Genomic DNA, 20,307 nt, shown 5'->3' on the forward strand with positions numbered 1-20,307 from the left:
ACCAAATATGGTTTACCAGCACAAAACCAGTAAGTACTGAGTTATAAAAATAACTTTATCTGTCTTTTCTCAGCATTTTTAGGTTTTTTACAGTAGCTAGAAAAGAGTGATTGCTGATGACAATTCACCCTATGCTTAAAGAGTTTTCTGGGAACACTTATTCTTCTGTTGAGTGAATCCATGTTCCTGCAGAAATCTAGCTTGTGCCAGATGCCTAACTTCTAAAAGACAAAAACTTGCAAGATAAATTTCTGCTTAGCTGGTTAGGTAGGGTCTGACAGTCCTTTCAAATGAACTCTTGTCCTTGGTATGCTCTAGTACAAATAATGTGCTGTAGTACAAAGAAAGGACACGTAGCTGTTCATCTCTGGTGAACCAGAGATTTTGAAGTGAAAATGTGTATCTTTGTAAACATAGTAAGTGACTTGAAAGCTAATCAAGGAATACGTTCATAGTTTGCGTTCAGAAGTACAAGACAACTGTTTCCTTATTCTGTTTCATAGCTAACTGCTACTTTGGAACAGACAAAAGCTGAGATTCTGCGACTGCATGGTGAAAGAGAACAGTATGAAGACACCATGAAGAAAGCTTTTATGCGTGGTGTATGTGCATTGAATCTGGAAGCAATGACCATGTTTCAGGGCAAGGACAGTAGGACAGATCCTGGTCAGTATGAAAAGCAGCTCTAATCTGGTGGGAGCAGGGCGGGGGGGCGGGGCATGTTGGGTTTGGGTTTTTTCTTTGTTCTAAAGGATTCTCCCTTTACCCTTTGTAATTTAATATGAGGTCTTGTGGAAATACAGCGTTTGTCAAACTCTTATTCCTTTAAAATGTCCTGTTGAATATGTTGAGAAATATTCTGATGCTAAACTTTGTACTGCTGTAGTTGAAAGGTGGAACATTTTCTTTTCATCCCGCCTTGCTGGGAGGGCGGTAACCTGCAACTGAAGGCAGAACAAGAAGCGAAGGATGGCAGACTTCTTAAAATACTCTGGAAGATTACCCAGAATTCTGTCAGCACCCAGGTTATGCAGGGGGTGAGGGGGAAATCCTGGAAAACTCTTCTCTGTTCTCCGGAATCTCAGTGTGCAATGAATCTGCTTTTCCCAGACAGCTCTCTCTTTTCTTAATCTTGCCTTTTAATGCAAAAAGGGCAAGTAAGTCTCCTAGGTTCTATATTTAGTTAGAGTTCTGTGCCAGAACAGGAAACACCAGTCTAATTATATCAGCAGCACACTCATAAAACTTGTGCAGCTACACAGGAAAGAGCTGCACGCCCTTACTGATGTAATGAAATCACCCCCTCAGAGTGAGACGATCTATAGCAGTAGGAACATAATCATGCTAGTGCAGCAGTCTACATTAAAGAGAAAATAGCTGTGCCAGCAGGAGTGTCACAGCTGTACGTGTGGCTTAACAACCAGCTGTACTGGCAGCAGTTGCCAGTGGCCTTAGACAACTAACTTCAGATGCTAAACTTAACAATCTTATACCAGAAGTTTCTGAACTGCTTCAGAGAAATTCCTCTCAAAAAATGCAGATATAAAGAGGAAATAAAAACCTGATGAAGTTGTAAGAGGATACTTACCTGAGCAGCTGTCTGAGCCTGTTAAACATATGCAGAATTTGTGCAGTTGCTTAGGAAACTAGAATAGGACTTTGGCTAAGTGCAGTAGCTGTGTGCTTGTAAAAAACATAGGATCAGTATTTGGGGAGGGTCAGGAATGAATGATTTCTTGAAGATAGTGTGTTTGGAAATAAAGTTACAGGGCATTGCCCAACTACTTTATTTTTTATCGTGCTATAAATTCAGAACTACTCTCTCTTGAAGCTTTATCTTCTATTTGTTTGTTTATTGTTTTCCAAAAACATGCAACAGACAATGGGTCTCCCTAATAATGATGGCTAACCAAGTGGTGTGAAATAGGAAAGTATTGTTTCTGTAAACCTGTAAAGAGGGTAAGTAGGAAGGAAATGAAGATAACTGAGCTCTAGAGCTGCCATGACCAACCCCTGGGGTTCACGGACCAAACATTGTGCTTGATTTTTACTATGAAGCAGGAACTGGTACACTACACAGGCACAGTATCTAGAGATTTTGCTGTGCTGGACAACGCCGGCATGCCTGTACCCAACTTTCTGGGTGTCTAGCATCATGCTTAATTTCTGGTGGTCAGTGTGGTCCTCATCAAGCTTCATAACATCTCACAGTCTCTGTTGTCCTTCGTCCTATGCCTGCCATCGTCTTCTACTGCCTCTAGTACCACCTTCTCCCCTGCCCAGGCACACTATCTCTTTCTTGCTACAGCCAGATGGTGCTTTTAATGAAATTAGCTACATAGTTATTTAATATGGTTGTACAGCCATTTATTTGCATTCTTCCTCAGGTGTAACAGAACAGTGATCTGGACATCAGGGGACTTCAACATCAGATTAGATGATTATTGTGATTTGTTCTAGTCTTGTAATCTGTGGACATTAAAACTTCCATGTGCCAGAGTCAGTCAGTGATTTTATGTTTATATGAACATTGCAGTGCCACCTACTGTCATTGGAAATAAAAGCAGAATTTGATCCCTTTACAGATTTATTATTATTAGGTTATTATAATGTACATTTAATATACATACAATATGCAAACAACATACATATACTATATATTATAATCTAGGTTATTGATAGTGTGCAAGTATCACAACCTTAATGGGTCCATAACATTTGAAGTTAATGTTGATGGTCTAAAATATCTCTGGCTCATTTACTGACAGATGGGGTTTTTTTTAAATTATTATTAAAATTATTTTTAACCTCTTTATGTATTTAAAGAACATTGAAGCCACAAGAATTCATTACTTTTTACTTTAAAAAAAGTAACATTGCTTTTTTAAGTAACAGATCAGATTTGATAGGTCTGTAACTATGTGTTGGTCCTGTCTATGCTTAAGTTTAATGTGTGTACATACATAGATATGTATAAAATGCATATTCCAGCATACTTTTACACTTGAAATCTTTCAGTATTGCACTGATTTGAACTGCCTTCCTTGTATTTTTCCTGCTCGCTTCAAGAGGAAAAAAAAACCAAAACCACAACTACCAGATGGTGTCACTCTTGTCCCTGGAATGAGTGAAGTTCCCTTGTCCTGGATCTGCTGCTAGCATCATCTGCTTCAGAAATAGGAGAGTAAATAAGAATACCTCTCTGCTTCCTTTAAGGAAGTCTGTATTCTAAAGGAAAAGGCTGAAACTGCTTGAAAAAGATATGGGCTTAGGTCTGCAGATCTGACCTCCTCAGGATGTCTGCAATTCAAAACAAAAGAATCCTGGATGGATTTTCCGCAAGCTCAGGCTTACCCAGCTGGTGGGGAGAGATGAGGGCTATAGAGCACCCACAGATCGTCCCAGCCCTCCAGCCAGGATGTGGCCAGTGTCCAGCCATTGTACATGGACATGAGATGCTGCTGAGCGTGATCTATGGCTCCTTGAAGTTGCAGTATGTTCTCAGGAAAGTTAAAATAACATTTTATTTTACTTGACAGTGACCCCCCTTAAAGATCTTATGGCCTCGCAGAAGTCCAGGATGGCCTTTCTGTGTTTTGCTGCTCTCTACCTGAACTGGATTTTGGCCCTTAGCATAAGAGCAGCTTTGGCACACTGGATTTAGTATTGGCCAGCAGTACAGAGAACCTCAGTTCTTTGCCCTACAAGTATGTGACAAGTGCCACAGAGATGTTGAGGCATAACACAGAAACAAGCCCCTCAAAAAATATTATTTTGAAGCATCTGAAAAGAAGCATCAAATACAGGAATGTTTGTACAGATATGTATATATACACACACCTATAAAGAAACAGGCTGATCCTTTTAATTATATTATACAGAAATCTCAAAATAATAGTCAATTTTTACTGTCATTTATCTCTTTCTTTTCCCCTTAGGGTTTGCTAGATTATGTGCTGATCCCATTACTTTATGTTTCCAATAATAGATATAGGAAGCAGGAGAAATGATAATGGTACCACTGTTGCAGGAAGGCTACCTCCTTCACAATATAATCCACCCTCACCACCAGCTCCACCAGCAACTACTCTTCAGCTGGAAGACATGGTAAGTGTGTAGCTGGAACAGAACTGCATTTGCTGCTGACAACAATGAACTTCTTTGGTTGGAGGTTTTTAAAAACAAATGCCATAGCTCATGAATTGAAGGAATTTGAAGACAGTCTAAGTGTAGAAAGCAAGCTATGGTTATGCTCAGACTGCATGGTGTAAGTGACTGGGGCACAGCTGCTGTGACTTGCTGTACTTCCATTAAGCTCTGTTTTTTATTTTAGTGAAAATGTGTTAAACTAATGAAGATAAGGTCACTATAATAAGCAGAAGTTGCTCTATAAGATTCTTTCTGGAAAAAAAGCTGTTAATGAGTGTTTTTCAAAAAACCTGAGCTTAATATAATCTGAAAAGAAGAAAATCTGGCTTGACTTGAAGCTTCTTTTAAAAAAGTGTAACATATATAGACACAGAGGGAACTCAGCTTATTGTCCTGTCATGTCAGCTTAGCCAGATCATTATCCAGTAGCTTGGACATTGTGGACCTGCCTGGATTCATCTTGAAGACGTTGCCACTGTGAGAAGATGTGTATGCCCCTCTCCTGATTTTTCATTCTAATAGTACCAAATGTTATTCACACTCTTTCTACAATTTTTAGATGAGTATTTTTAAATTAGCCATAAACCAGTAAAACTAGAGATAAAATATCTGCAAAGAAGTTAAATTTAGAAGTGTAATTAGAATAGTGAAAAAACTGACTATCTGAAGAGTAAAACTATATTTTCTAGAAAGTTATACTCATTCTCTGTAAACTCTGGTTTCATTCAGTTTTCTGCCCACCTGGGTCATGCAAGCACTTCTCAGACCAGGCTAGATTCTGATTCTCCAGTAATCGTCACTAGCACAGCTGCAGGATCTGGTGTGGCGTCAACTCAAAAACTGGTAACGTGTTAAAATTAACTTTTTTATTTTTTAAGGCATAATTATAACAAATATCAGTTTGGGTATTGTTATTTCCGCATTTTTCAGAGCAACACAAGTATGTAGTTGAGGAAACTGCCATAGATGTTACATAGCTGAGTGAAGACACTAGCTTGCAAATGCTTATTAACGTTACAGAAACCCATTTACGTTAGAAGCAATTTTAAATTATTTTTGGAGGGGACAGGGGGAAATGTGGCAAAATGAAGAATAGAAGAGTGCACATACGCTTACGTATAGCACAACAGGAACAACTGGTGTTTCACATGATACCATTCTGTTATGGAAAGAATATGCTTTGCTTTAGCATCCTGTTGTTTGAAATGTCTTTCTCATTCCCCCTTCTGTATTTGTTGCTAAACTGTCCTTTTTACTTTTCTTCACTGTCTTCTGTATTGCTCTCCTTTCTTTCTCCCATATGATACAGTTTGCTACCAGCTGTCAGAGAAAGATGCAGCATTTTACTGCATGGAAGCTTTTTTTGTATCTGCTATGTCACTGCTAGAAAGACTTTCCAGGGTGATGGAAGTGCCTGTAGCTGTCACTCAAGTATGCAGCCAGCAAGCAAAGCTAAACTATCCATGCTGCTTCATTTTTGCCAAATTAGCCTTAGTCCCCTCAGGATAGAAGTCATTTGCTCGAAATGCTGTCTCATACTTAAGAGTGCAAAAAGATATAACAAAACAGGTTGCTACTAGGTGGACCAAATTCAGTCCCATATAACATAACTGGATTACCTGCAACATCCCATGTTCCGTTTAGGCACATGGCTGATAAAACTAAGCAGACAGGCTAGAGCACTGTAAATATTATGTTTAGAATTTTTTACCAGCTAATACTTAATTTATTTGTAGCCCGTGGCAAAAGTAATAACATCTGCTCAACAGAAAGCAGGAAGAACAATCACTGCTCGAATCATGGGCCGAGCTGATATGGGACAAAAAGACAGAATTTATGGTAGTTTAGCAGTGATGGGAGTTGCTCCACCCATGAGTTCAATCATTGTTGAAAAACATCATCCAGTCACTCAGGTAAGTCAGAATTGTGCTTTTAACAGTATTCTTATTACAACACATCTGGTAGTAGTTTAAAGAAAAATGGCTATCGTGAAAAGGTATTAGACAAGGCTAAGACTTGAGACCTGTTTAGAGTAACAAACAGTACTGTCTTTGGGCTGGGTAGAAGGTACTGGTGAGGAGAGGAAGTAAGTACTACCACTTAAATCTATTTGTCTTGTTTCTGTAGTAATTATTTCACAGGTATCTTAGTCATGGCTGTCTCTTTCTTGGACAGCTCTTCCATGAGTCTTCCACTTCGCAGAAGTGGTCAGCTGAACCACAGTTTAAGGATAAGCTTCATGGTGTATAGCAGGAAGAGTGGTAGAGGTGGTAGTGGTAGATAGCAGAGGTGGTAGAGATATAGATTAGCCTGACAGGCTGAGTGTAGCAAATTATTGGGGGAAAAAAGTAAAACCCCTGTCCAGAGGCAATCAAATTTGTTAAGCCTGCTGCTTGTTGTATTTTGAGTCCTACTCCCCCATCTATCCTGAAGAAAACACTGAAATAAGTGCATTAATAGCGTATGAAAGCAACATACAAGAAGGCTGTAAACAGTGGCCTAAACAGCCTAGGCAATCACTACACTCTGAGACCAATCTGAGCAAAAAATTGTTTTAACTGGAAGTGTATGAAACAGTTGAAGATTTTTTTTAAATATATCTTAACATGTAAAGTAGGATCTGAATTTTCTCTGTGCTATCCGAAAGTCCAGTTTCTCTTCAGTGATATTGCTAGAACAAGCAGAGCTACATCAGGTCCCTTAATGTGAGCTGGAGTTACTGGTAACTGTCTGTGTGAGGGATGTTCTGCTTTCAGTCATTTTGTGTGGTGAATCAGAGCCCTGTGGCAGGCTGCACAGAGCTTTTGACAATTTGGGCTCCTAAGCAGAAATTAATATTTAAATTGTATGTCCTTAGGGTGTTAGAGGTTTAGTGTGAGACTTCTTTCAACAATTTCTGGATTCAGATTTTGTGACAAGTACCTGAACTACTGTACCAAAACCTGACTTCTAAAAATGTAATAAATGCGATAGTCCCAGAGATATATTACATGTATTCTTTCTGCAAATAAATGCCTAAGTGGAAGTCTATCAAACTGAAGTATTTCTCTTTAATTAATCTGACAAGGGAGAGACTTTACCTTGATTAAAAGCAGAATGACTACTGTTTATTGCAGTAAGGTGGCTAGTTTGGGGGGAGAAAATTCATTGTTGTTAAATAAATGCAAACCTTTTCTTTCAGAGACGAGAGACCTTTCAGAGACTTCCTCATAGCAAATACTGAACTTCAAAAGGAAAGTTGGCATGATTAAATTAGCACTACAGGGGAAAAATTCTGAACAATTTGGTAAAAAAACCAAACAAACTAACCTTCAAATAAAATTGAGGTGATAAAATCTTAGGGTATCTAGCTAACTGGAAGTTTAGCACTTTATGTTCTGAAAAGTATACTACAGATAAGGAAGGAAAAAAATTACTCATTCTGTTAAAGTACTTTTTTTTTTTTTTTTTGAGAAGTGTATTTCAGTTTGCTGGATTGCAAATCTTTCTGTTTAAACTACAGCTCACTTACAGCTATTTTAATGGGAATTTTTTTCTACCATTAAGTGTTTTGATGTATCTGCTTACTTTTCAGCAAACCATATCCCAAGCCACTGCTGCTAAATATCCTCGAACTGTGCTCCATTCTTCTGGTTCTACTACTGTGAGACCTGCAGGACAAGCTGGGCGAATGCTTCAGGGCCAAACTCATGCCAGTGTTCAGTCAATAAAAGTTGTTGACTGAGTGAATATCTTTCTCACCAGAGGGGGTTTTTATCAAGGTACAATATAAACCTCGTCCCAGTCTTTTTAGATTTGATGTAGTAAGGCCTAAAGTATGTATCATGTTTTTACCCTTTTCTAAACCAGATTTTTTTTTAAGTAAAAATGCTTTTATACTAAACATCTGGAGGGGAAAAAAAGAACCTGAAATGTTGTTCTACCTTCAAATTATTTGAGAACTTATTTTATTAAGATAAACACTTTTTATTTAAGGAATCTTTTGCACACTTTTAAATAAAGGATAGAATGTGATTTTTGTCTGAATCTGCTTAGTCCCAATGTTACTAACATCTACTTTAAACTGAAAATTAAATTTAATTTTTGTTATATATGCTTTTAGTTGCTTAGGCAACCAAGTGTAGTTGACATGCATTTTAATTATATCCTACAACAGCATACTTATATGAAGAATTACGGGGTGGTGTCTTTCACACCCAGGGTGAGACTAGGGCCAGGTGAGGTACCGAGTCCATCAAATTGTTAAACATTCTCATTTTCCAAGCTAACGTTGCAGAACTTGATGCATACCTGTCAGTATCTAAGAATTTGTTATCTTAGATCCCTGACTGCAAAACCTGGGGATTTACCAGTCTGTTATTCATATTTTTATGGTGCTCTGCAGCCGTATCAAAACAGGCTACACGCAAGAGGGCAGTCAGGTGTAAGACTTCAGGCTAAGATACAGATCGTCATCTTTTTAGTACATACAGTAAGATTCAGTACAAAATAATGCTAGCTACATATAGACAGACAAGGCAGTTCAATTCTTCCATTACATGAGAAAACTATTGCTATTTTGTTATACAGAAGACTACAAAGGTAAACATTTTACATAATTTTTCAGTTATGAAATATATCCAATAATGAGAAAACCTTTCAACATGTTCAGCAAGACACTACTAAATATTAATTCCAGACATGAACAAGAAATAGGTAAATAATTGCTAGATGTGTTAAGCATTAAATATCAAATGTTCTTTTTGAATATGTATGCAAGGTTGTGCCATGGAAGAAAATTCTGCAGCCACACAAGGTTTTAGACATAACATTTTTGTGTATTTTCACTACATAAATCAAATGCTGAAGAAGAAAGACTTATGCTAATCCTAATACTAATTAAACAAGAGAAAAACCCTCTTCAGATAGGAACACTATAATCCTAGCAAGACTTTATAAAAACCTGAATCCCAGATGAGGCCAGGTGCCAACCTATTTCTGGACATGTTGATTTACACACATAATTTTCACTTATTAAATTTAATTTCTTTCATGTAGAAAACATCTCATTTGCATTTCATGTCAAACACAAAATAGCTTAATTTGCAGTTCCAATACAGAATTAGTGTATCAATGTTAAGGCAGATGTAGAAATTGTAGGGGGGTAGTTCTTGCTTACCAGCCAGCCATTCACTCTTAAATTCTTTAAATCATTGTATAGCAAGCATAGGAGAAAGAATTAACCAATATTTCAGGAGTGCAAGTGCTTCTAGCTTGGAAAAAGTCACACAATTCCATCTGGCATGCAGTTCCATCATATATGCCATGGTTTATTCATGAAGTCACGAAATTGCACATTTTCTGGAGTCCACGTCAGTGCTACTTGCAGCTCTGATCTTCTCTGCAAAGTAGGAGAAGAAAATGCTTGCTTTTTACACGGCCAGACTAATGTAACTGAAGGATGGCCAATCACATTTCAACCGTGTTTGCAGGACAAAGGAGGGAAGCAAAGTTTGCACATTTTTATCTTCCTTCAGAAATCTTAAGTCTCACTTAAATGCTTTTCCTCAAGCAACCTCACCACCCAGCAAGGGCAGTCCCAGAAAGGAAGAGAGTGTCCTCCAGCTCCACCAGGGTCACAACCTTCCCAGCACCAGCAGGGACCTCGGCACCACACGACCACACCACGCTTCTCAGAGGACAGTGTAATGTGCTCTGTAACAACTTACCAGCTACAGGTTGAAATCCTGCTTCCATCAGGTCTTCATATATACGCTTGACAGGATTCTGATGAGCCAGCAATATACCATGTAACCATATGAGCAACATTCTGTTTCCATGTTCCTTATAACTTTTTAGCCCTGTGCAATACACAAAGCATTTGTCTGTTCCATATCCTGGAAACAGTATTTTGTGCTTTTGCCCTTTTAGAGTTCCCAGAGGTTTTAAAACCTACTCATGTATTCTTAGTTCCTTTCTCACCTAGAAGCAGAATGAAGACTAAGACTTACACAGGTTAAAAAATAAAATGAACAAAAATTCTAGTTTTGTCCTAAGGCTACTGTAAAGGGAGGAGAAAGCTAATTCAGCTTAAAATTATTTTTTTCCTTTCATTTTTCCTCAACATGTGGAAATATACCCTGGAGTAGTAGTAAACAAGTACAATGCGTGCTGTAGAAGTATTGCTTTCCCAGCACTTGAGATGCCTGAAACGATAAACTGCTGTTTCATGGCAGCTGTGAAGACAGAGCATGAACAAGATCTTCAGGTGTCACGAGGTTCTCCAGGTCCTCACTTGCAGCATGACCTGCAAGACCCTTCCATGCTGCTTACTGCTCCTGTTTTTGATATCCAAAGATGAAGGTTCCTTCAGGGAAAGGGAGAACAGAAGTGGCCTGTACTTCTACAGCACGACTTCCCAGGAACCAGCAACAAGGCTTGTATCCATTCACTGCTCTTTTTCATAACTTGAATAAGAGCAATATGGCCAGTGTGTATCTGTGATGCTCACATAGTTTAAAAAGCAACTCTACCATGTGGTTTTTATAGCTTATATATTATGTCTAGCCATTCAGATTCTGTTACCTGTCCATTGTTCTTCAATAGCTTTAATTTGTTGATCCGTGAACTTCCAGAACAGGGCCAGTTTTTTCCATTCCTGGGGTTTTAACTGGTTGTATGCTAGATTCCAAAGGGAGGAACGGATTTGCTTGGTCTGTGTACTATGATCTTGTTTGAAGGATAAGCCGAAGTCTGACCCATCATCACTATGAGCTAGATGTTCCTGAAAAAAAAGCAGATGATAAATTCTATAATGAAGCTAGGAACGTTTGCTTAGTGAGCAGCGAACACTGTCCTGTACAACCAGCCATATGTAGCTACTGACAAGTGATTTGCTCTGTGCAGGTAAAGGAACTGTGTTTGGCTAGTAGAGCTCTTTGGAAGATGTCTTAGCATGGGTGGTTTTATTACAGTCTTAGAACAGAAACAAAGCCCTCCTGTGTCTGTTGCTATGTCCTACTAAGTTAAATGCAAAATAAACCACTTTCTCTGGCACTTGATACACAACAGCAAATAACAGCAAGTAGCACACCAGCACAGCTGTGCTCCTTGGCTCTATCTGCTTTATATGTAACATTTTGAACATGGCTGGGTTTCAGCCACAGTTCTTACTCTTTCCTCTTGCTTCTCGAAGTACCAGCCTCTCCCTGGGAAGAGGCTAGGCACCATCAGTGTGGCACTTGTTCAAGCTGTTCCCACCTCTGCTTGGCTGATGCAGGCACTACCAGGTCATTCGATGGCAGCACAAGCCATTGGGTTTAGCATGCAGAGCCCTGTTCAGCAAAGTGTCTAAGCACCAATAAGCACATGCATGTTGAACCTGGATCTAGCCTGCATAAGCAAAATCAGATAGAAACCAAACCCACAAGCATTTTACCCTCCAGATTAAAAGTGATGTTGCTACCATATGCATGGCTCGCCTGAAACAGGAGTGATGGGGTTGCTTCTTGTTTGGGCACCTCTGCAAAAGCCACATCTAGCAGTGATTTCAGGCCTAGCTGAGTGGTGCCCAGGGAAAAGCCTCATTCCTAGTGTAGGTAAGCTCGAACTACTTTTGTATTTCATTTTGTTTGCATGCTATTCCTGTTTCAAATCAGTCTCCAAAGTGAAAAATGTCTTCAGGAAGTTGATACAAGATTAGAAAGCAGATATTAAGCAAAAAAGGAAATGGCAGCATGCCACATTTTAAAAAGTGCTAAGCATAAAATACTCCATTCTAGATTAAATTCAGAAAAATATAACAGGGTTATTTCATAACCTTATGAGAGTCTTGCAAGGAAAAAAAAAATCTTAGTTCAGTAGCTAAGCATTGTTATATGTTTGATTTAATTTTTCTTGTGCAGACTTTTATTTCATGCTTCCTGACACATGCAAGGTGAAGTTTAGGACATTCTACAGGACAGTTTCAGGCTCTCCCTGGTTCAGTGTTTCTCTTCTGAGGTTTAAAAAAACAAAACCAACAAAAAACCCACAAGTAGACAGACCAACAGACCCTCCCCTTTTTTTCTCCTCCCTTTGCAGCACAACTTCTGTTTGCTGCTAATTGTGTGTCTAGGCAATGGTAGGGTGGGACAGTAACAGCAGTCCTCAAATCCAGTCAAAACCAGCCTGGGCAATGATAGGGAAGGGTTGGGTAAAAGCAGTAAATAGAATAAAGGGTAAACAGAGAGAACAAGACACACTCATACACATTAGTATCATGTGCGCTTCCTTAACAGCAACATGACATTTCCTTTTGTAACTAATGACTCTTCACAGATGATGTCAGCTCCATGGAACAGAAGGACAGGCTTACAATAATGGTTCAAAACACTGTAGTTTCATATATGGTAACACCACCTGAACAACATCATATTCCATAACTGTTAAGATCTAAGCTGCTCCCAAAGGCTGTGCTCTTAGCTTCAGGTAATGTGATACAAACACTTATGTTGCTGTTTCCCAACATTTGTGGAGCTCTTGCAGAAAACTGTCTGCTTAAACATCTTTTCTTCTCAGGCAATTCGGTAAACAGCGCTAAGAGGTTAGGAGCATTACAGGCTCACTCCTGTCAGACTTGTCATGTCTTCTCTGGCAACAGATTAATTCAATTCTAATTCCCCTTTAAGCCAAAAGAAATAGTAATGTACATGACAACTCCAGCTGAACTGATGCAAATCAAATATGCATAACACGGGGAGTTCGTGGAGGTGTTTTTCATGATAATTAATCTAGATCTGTGATTTACCAGCACAATGCCCTGTAACATTAAGTGTCATAGATTTGGACATGCAGGGCCAGAGTGGGGTGGTAAAAGACCAGCTAATTGATATGCCTGCTCTCAGTCAGGAACAGTATGCTTATACAGCCCCAGGAGGCAGTTGGCTAACCTGGCAAAACAAACACTCCCTAGCAGGAAGCAGGAATGAGAATGAAGTCACAGATTTGTGTGGCAGCTCAGCAATGAGAGCGCAAGAGCTAGCAGTCAAGTGAATTCCTTTCACCAGGCCTTTTCCCCCAGTTTGCTAGCTCTGGTGCTTACAGAATTACTTGCTCTAGATAAATAAATTGTGTTAGCATCTTCCTTCTTGCAGGTTTTATGGTGGATGCTAGAAGAGTTGTCTTTTACTGCCGCACTAGGACCAGTCTGTAAATAAACAGTGTATTTGCAAGAGCTTGGGGATTGTAAACTGCATTGTGTCAAAACCCAGCAAATTTAATCAATTCTCACGGAGCCCACATCAACTTATGGCTCCAAACAAGAAAAACTGAGCAAGCCAATACAAGACTGGTTTATGGAGCATTAATATGCCCTAAAATGAACCTTCACCATCCTATGAAATACCTCCCATTCATCAAGTATGTAGGTGTAGCAGGTTCTTTGTGGCTCATTGCTACAACTGTCATTGACAGAATAAACAAACTTTCTCAGAATTCTAAATGGTCCCAGTTAAGACCCCGTGACATGAGACATCCTGAATTTTCAAGACCCATTTGGGCTGGGTCTGAATTTCAAGGGACATCTCTAGAATGCAACTTACCAGCAGCCCAGCTCGAAATACTCCTTTGAAGAGGTACTAAGCTTAGCTTTTCTTGTTCAGACACTTACCACCTATAGAGCCTGTACAGATTCATAAGTGACGTGGAATAGTCAACGTAGGCCAAAATAATTGTCATCTACACTTTAACATATCTGACTCAGCCCTTTAGGGAGGGCCATCACTAAACAGCCTACATTTAAATAACAACTATGGAAAGAAGGCTAGAAATTCAGACAATCTGAGGTCAATCTAAGCTGTGTCCTTCACACTTGTTGCCTGGTTCTTTCCCATTTCCTTGATTGCGTTTTATAATTAGCACACATAAAACAGAAGAGGGAGCTCCTGCCAAAGCAGCTGAGCCCTTACTAGCAAAGGAGTGACAGACACTTGCACTCCTCCATTTTCCAACGAGATTTTGCTGTACCAAAGGACACAGGGTTCAACGTGGATTCAGGTCATCCCAGCCCTGATGCTGATAGCACAGCTTGAATTTGGGTCAGAATCTCTCTCCACCCCTTTATCTCTTTGTGTAGGGCATGATGCAGGAAAATGGTAAGATCTGCCTACAATTTTACAGCTAGTCAGGAATAAAACCCAGATGGGGTAGAGACCTTCCCATTCCCAACCTAACCTCAATTTATCAAGGCCAGTCTTGCAACCTGTCAAAAGGAACCACCTCAGGCAAAAGGCACTTCAGGATCAGAATCAGCTCTTCCACTATAGTTATCCTCAGTGTAATGAAAGATGTCTCTTACCTGTTTTGTGGCATAATACCTTTCTGCTTTAATGATCATATCTACAATGAGGGCGTGATTGCTCCTTGATGCCACAGCTAGTGCAGTTTTTCCATGCTGAAAGCAGAGTGTGTGTCAGAACATTATCTCATATATAGGAGGATAAGTATATCATCGAAGAAACACGGGAGCTTTGTTTACAGAGCCCTATCCCTTTTTTTCAAGAAAACTTACTGCTATAATTTTGTGGCTTTAGAGTAGCTACAATCAAAGTTCTATGCTTTGTATGAGTTGTACCCCCTCAGCCCAAATGTGGTCAATTTTTTCAACACATTGAACTCCCCCTAAAGAATTTCTGGTGAGGTACAGCTGCTTTCAGAAACCTCCTGTACTCAGACTGCTGCATACTTCATACCAGCTTGTGCTCTCCTGTCACTGCTTCCAAGTTCGTGCAAGCCCAGGCATCCATAGGCTGAAAACTACCACAAATACAGTCCATTTCCGTGGTATGGTTAAACTGGCATTTCAGATGGATAGGCTGGCGAAGTTGGAAAGCTCCAACTTTAAGGGCAAACCTGCGTATTGTTTTGGATGGTAAGAGAAGCTGGCTGACAGAATGAAAAGAGGGTGTGGGAATGACTTTCTCATGATAACCGAAGTGAGCACAACTGAAGGTGATGTTTCACGAGTAGTACAGGCAAAGGAATTAAAAGCCATTGTTTTAATTCCAGCTGCAGAGGACTGCTCAGTCTATCTGAACCCATCTCTGCTATCAGCACTTTTATGCAAAGGCATCTTGGTGGCTCTACAGAGTTCTCTCTGCAATTGTCTATTTTCAGCAGATTTGTGCTGAGTGGAACTGCCTCAAATTTAAATATTCAGGGCATTCTCCACATATCAAGTGCTAGGCATTCTAGAAAATTAGACCTAAAAGAAGCCAACCCCTTAATTAGAAGGTTCAGTAATTAAATTATAAGGCATTTCAACTCTCCAGCTATTATAAAGTTCCTTAATATATATCTTTTGCGGTCTAGCTCCTGGCTCTGCTCAAAATCATCCTAATTAGCCTGTTTTTAGAAAAGCATCGTATTGGAAGCTAAGGAATTTACATTTCATAAAATCTTTATAGCACAGACAACCTTTATATGTGAAGAGTCCAGAGACCACAAGAGCTCCTTGGGTCCCACCTCTGGAAAGGTGCTTTGCATTTCGCAGGGAGGTGGAGGGGGTGGAAAAAGGGGATGTTTCTGGCCTCCTGTGCTAGTGCAGACACTGCTGGCATCCTGTGTGCACATGTAGCATGGCAGTCTTGCACACAGGGAACACTCCCTGCACTATCAATCGCAAACAACGACAATTATATCTGCAGGTGGGAGGAAGGAAGAGCTCCCGAGAGAGCATTTCCTGAGCTGTAACAGCTTGCAACTCATGCACATGCATGACATGCTCTGGAGACTTGCAACTCATGCAGATGCATGACATGCTCTGGAGACTGAGGACTCTTGCTGCTGGGGCACGGAGGGCAGGAAAACACTGTGCGATTGAAGCAGGCTCCCCTCTTTCCTGCCTACCGTTCATTAAGGACGGGAACATTTTTGGCATCTCAGCACCAGTTCAGTTCAAAGAGGGCTGTACTTGCGAACGTTCCCAGTGGCGGCATGGCCTCAGGGGTCATGTAGCAAACAGGCAAGGGAAAAGCTACTCCAAGAAATAAAACCAATGCAGAAAGGTGACAGAACTTGTGCTGGCTCAGAGCCATATTCTCATAACATGCCCTGAACAGTCAACACTGCTGTAATAACCAGGGTACTATCCAGCCCAAAGCCTTGCAGGTGCTTAAGGTCAAAACAGGCAATAAGAAGTAATTTTCTGTGCCTGCCCTTGGAATATGAATAGGTAGAGACAATTTTCCAATGGCTAAGGCAATGTCTAAAGTGGGCAAGATTTCATTCTGGGTTAGCCCATATGAGAACTGCAGCTCTCCAGTTAGCGTATGACTCTGAATGGGAAGGCTTAACTGCAATGCAGCATCTTACCTCAGCCTCCCAAAACACACCAGCCGTGTCACCCACACTCAGAGCTCTGAGCCTCATGTCAGGCTAGGGAAAAAAGAGATGATCCTAGTCTGTAAAGCTTTGCTTCTCATCAGACAGCTTTGTGCATGAAAATTACTTTTGAAATTATTAAAGGGCTAGATTTTGCTCATGATAAACATCAAATCTGTCAATTCAGTCATACAGAAAATCAATATAGTGGTAACAGCATAAAAAAGACAAGCTCAATCTTGCAGTAATTTAGCACTATTTGTAAAAACTGGATTTGGTACTCTGTCCTTTCAAAAGCACTTCCCCAGAGGCTCTGTGCTTTGGTACTTCTTCCAGCCATTGCCACTCTTGCCTCAGTCTTTCCAGGCTGAACATCAGCAACAGGGTCTAAGCACGCACCTGAATGGATCTGGGACAGCTTCTCAGGGACACGGCACCATCATTTCCCTATGGCCCAGGGTGCTAAAGGGCAAACTCACCATCGCTGCAATTAGTGAAGCTGGCAGTACCTGTGCCTCTCCTGGCAGTGAACCTGGCTGCAGGTGCACAGTTACAACAGCCACAGGCTGTTTTTCATTCCGTAAGCCTAGTCCTTTTTTCCATCAGAGGTCTCTGGCAGCAGGGTTTACCCTCCAACTACGGAGCTTGGAAGTTTTACAGCTCTTCACTAAAACCATTTCAGATCTTTGCAAGCTGCAGATACAGCAGTATTCAAAGGAGACTTCTTTATAACAACTAACAGCTTTACCTAGGAAAGACAACTAGCAAAAAGTGCTTTCTGCATCTCTGGGAAGAAGGTTATAAACAAAAAATAAAATCACATAATCCTTGCATGTGTGAGGAACGCCATCTACCTTATCCACGGTCTTGAGATCACAGCCTGCCTTCAGCAGCACTTCCACCAGCTCCACATTGCCAAGATCAGCTGCCAGATGTAGAGGGGTTTCCTGCCTCTGGAATTAATGACACCAAATAAATACAATAAGCCAAATTCCCTCTTAGAAGCAGGGTGCTCACAATCTGAATCTAAAGAAGATTCACAACAAAAGACAGCCTTGGCAAGAAAACACTGAACAGAATGAAATCATTTAACTTTTGAGTGATTTACCTGCCAGTTTTGTTTCAGGCAAACAAGAGACCGTCTGGGATCTCTGCAGGAAAACCAGGCAGGAGTTCCAGCTGGCTCAGGAAAAAGTTGCTGTCATGCCCCTCTAACATACTGTAACCTAACGAGCTCTCTCTCTTCCCTCTAGAACAAGGTGTTTTGGACAGAGTGCTTCATGTGACTGCCAACCCCCACCCATACTATCCTCTCAAGTAACCTTTTCCCTGCTGAAATTCATGCAAAGATAACTGAACATCCCTAATTTTCAACAGTACATTGTGCCACGACCACAGCAGGGTTTGTTAGCCAGCCCTGCCACAAAGCAATGATATGTAGTAGAAGTCTACCTGCTCCATAATGGGTTCAGTGAATCTTAAACCACACACACACACACACACACAAAAAAAGAGGAAAAAAAAAAAGCATTAAACAAAAACCATTAACAAAAAGTACAGCTAAAGGGGGATTCAACTTCAAGTCTAATCTTTGGGTCTGAAATGAGGGTTGTATAGCCTCTATGCAACTGCATGTACCCAAATAAAACCTATTTATTTAACCTTCTCCAGAATATTAGAATAAGAAATTCCAGATATCTATGGGTGTAATGCAGCAGCAAATAAGATTTGTTGTCATTTGTGGAAGCCCTGCATATCTAGACATGTCCCTTAGCATGTTTCATGTGATACAGCATCCTTTTAAGTTGAAGGGTTTGTGCCTGTGCTTCTCTAATGTTGCAAGTCTACATTCTGTAGGTCTGGTTAGAGAACTTTTTTGGCCTTTAGATCTTAACTTAAAGGTTGCAGAGTCAAACACTAAGACCATACACACCAAGAAACACCAGCGTCAGGGTTCCACATTAGAGCCTCTCATCAGCTCTTTTGGGAATACACATTATGATCACATGACCTCATAAATTTTCCCCAACAACACATCCTAATTTCTTTTCTGCAGTAATTTAGAGATATCTATGTAGCTATTGTAGGTAACATTAGACATGCTAGAGACAAAGCACAAAACATTTCTGAAAGATGTGTTCAAGAAGTTTACAAAATTCTCTATTTTATGTGACGGAAGAGCTTATCACCATACTTGACTCCAGGCACAAACGACAGCCTCTGTCTCCTGCAAAAATGTGTACAAATTAATCTTTAGCAATAAAACGATCAATGGGAAAGCAGCAGGAACTGCTGCCGCTGTTACTAACCCAGTTGACATCCGCTTCCACCATTCTTCTTGAGTACAGGTGCAACTACTATATTTGAGGGTTGGATCTCTGGTGTGTGCCCTCAGATTGAGTGACTTTTCAGTGTCCATACAGGTGGCTTCAGAGCAGGAGACCTCAGCGTCCCCTTGTGTGCTCCTTGATCAGGAAACCCTCTTCCTCTCTTGAAGGCACAGGATGGCAGCTCAGTAGGCATGGGCCAGGCCCCAACGCAGCGTTAGAAATCACTGTGTTTCATGGGGGCAGACAAGGCTCCCCTCCTTCAACTGCTGTACCAACTACCTGGGACTACATGCCTGTTCAGGTGTGAAATCCCAAGCTATTGGAGGCAATAACGGCCCCAGGCATCAAGAAAGCCAGCACCAAAGTAAATATGTTGGCACGCATCACGTGGCCTTCCATAGAGGAGGGTATCCAGTACCTGAGGGGATCAGTGGTGGTGGAGGTGGTCTACAAGGAACTGGCCCCCAACCAACCAGGCCTTCAAAGACCACCGGCACCAAGCAGAGGCCAAAGATTCCTGGTAAAGGGGGGGAAAACAGATGCCAGCATCCCTGGGTGGGCTCGAACGACCAACCTTTCAGTTAACAGCCGAACATGCTAACACTTGCACCACAGAGACCTGTGACCTCGTTGTTCAGTGTGATGTTGTGTGGTGTGGAGCATCGCTTTGGTCAGCTCTGGTCATCTGCTTGGCTGTGTCCCCTCCCAGTCCCTGTGCACCTCCAGCCTACTCACAGGGGGAAGCAGAGTCCAAAACAGAGAAGGCCTTGCTTGATGCTGTGCAAGCACTGTTCAGCAACAGCTAAAACACTGGTGCCTTACCACCACTGCTGTGGTCACAAATCGGAAACACAGCACCACAGGGACTGCTGTGAAAAAAAAATTAACTCCATCCCAGCCAAGTGACACTCTGCACTGGGTTTCCCTCTGAGATCAATACTGTCGAGACATTTCAGTCATTTATTACGCATGAATTGTAACACTCGAACAATAAATTAATCCAAATATTTTCTGAGTATATAGCATTTTGCTATCCTTATCTTGCACAAACAATACTAGCACAGCATGTACCAGTGACTAATACATATGCACACATGCAAAAAGATAAGGAGGGAACTGCCTCTTCCTTCCTATTTTTTTGTACCCTGAGCTCATAAGGCAAAAAAAATTATTTCAAGCAAAAGCCACATAATCTCCTTTTTACCGGCGAAGTTATGTTAATTCCCAGTTTTTTCTTACGTGATTTAAGGAGTTTATATCATGATTGGCATCCAAGAGGCTTTTTACTACTGGTAGATGACTATTGATGACTGCTAAATGGAGAGGTGAATTCTTCTGCTGTGGAAGGAAAATAATAAGCTGTTATACTTGGATACATTATTAGAAGTCCATTCAAACAAGAAAAAGGTTCTTCTTAAAATCCGCCCCTTGCAAAGGCGATGTGCTCTAGCAGACGTTCAAGAGTGCAGAAAACACACCTTGAGGTGCG

At 40.7% G+C, this 20,307-nt stretch overlaps 2 protein-coding genes across 9 annotated transcripts in view; one reads left to right on the forward strand and one right to left on the reverse strand.

Moving 5' to 3' along the window:
• POC5 (POC5 centriolar protein) overlaps positions 1-8,175 on the forward strand; it is a 28,865-nt gene extending 20,690 nt beyond the window's left edge. For 6 of the 7 annotated variants that reach the window (XM_069776222.1, XM_069776227.1, XM_069776221.1 and 3 more), the window contains 5 exons: positions 504-666; positions 3,989-4,107; positions 4,879-4,992; positions 5,886-6,062; positions 7,724-8,175. In XM_069776222.1, the coding sequence (XP_069632323.1) occupies positions 504-666; positions 3,989-4,107; positions 4,879-4,992; positions 5,886-6,062; positions 7,724-7,873 (723 nt within the window). In that variant the 3' untranslated portion in view covers positions 7,874-8,175. The remainder of the gene's footprint in view (positions 1-503; positions 667-3,988; positions 4,108-4,878; positions 4,993-5,885; positions 6,063-7,723) is intronic. The other variant, XM_069776223.1, reaches the window with a different exon arrangement.
• Positions 8,176-8,315: 140 nt separating this feature from the next.
• ANKDD1B (ankyrin repeat and death domain containing 1B) overlaps positions 8,316-20,307 on the reverse strand; it is a 31,150-nt gene continuing 19,158 nt past the window's right edge. Inside the window, exons 10-15 of one of the 2 annotated variants that reach the window (XM_069776228.1) lie at positions 20,058-20,156; positions 17,343-17,441; positions 14,465-14,560; positions 10,714-10,912; positions 9,858-9,989; positions 8,316-9,529 (exon numbers count right to left, since the gene is read on the reverse strand). In XM_069776228.1, the coding sequence (XP_069632329.1) occupies positions 9,471-9,529; positions 9,858-9,989; positions 10,714-10,912; positions 14,465-14,560; positions 17,343-17,441; positions 20,058-20,156 (684 nt within the window). In that variant the 3' untranslated portion in view covers positions 8,316-9,470. Of the gene's footprint in view, positions 9,990-10,713; positions 10,913-14,464; positions 14,561-17,342; positions 17,442-20,057; positions 20,157-20,307 lie in introns of both variants that reach the window. The other variant, XM_069776229.1, reaches the window with a different exon arrangement.

This window comes from Haliaeetus albicilla, chromosome Z, assembly GCF_947461875.1.
Source record: "Haliaeetus albicilla chromosome Z, bHalAlb1.1, whole genome shotgun sequence".
NCBI lineage: Eukaryota > Metazoa > Chordata > Aves > Accipitriformes > Accipitridae > Haliaeetus > Haliaeetus albicilla.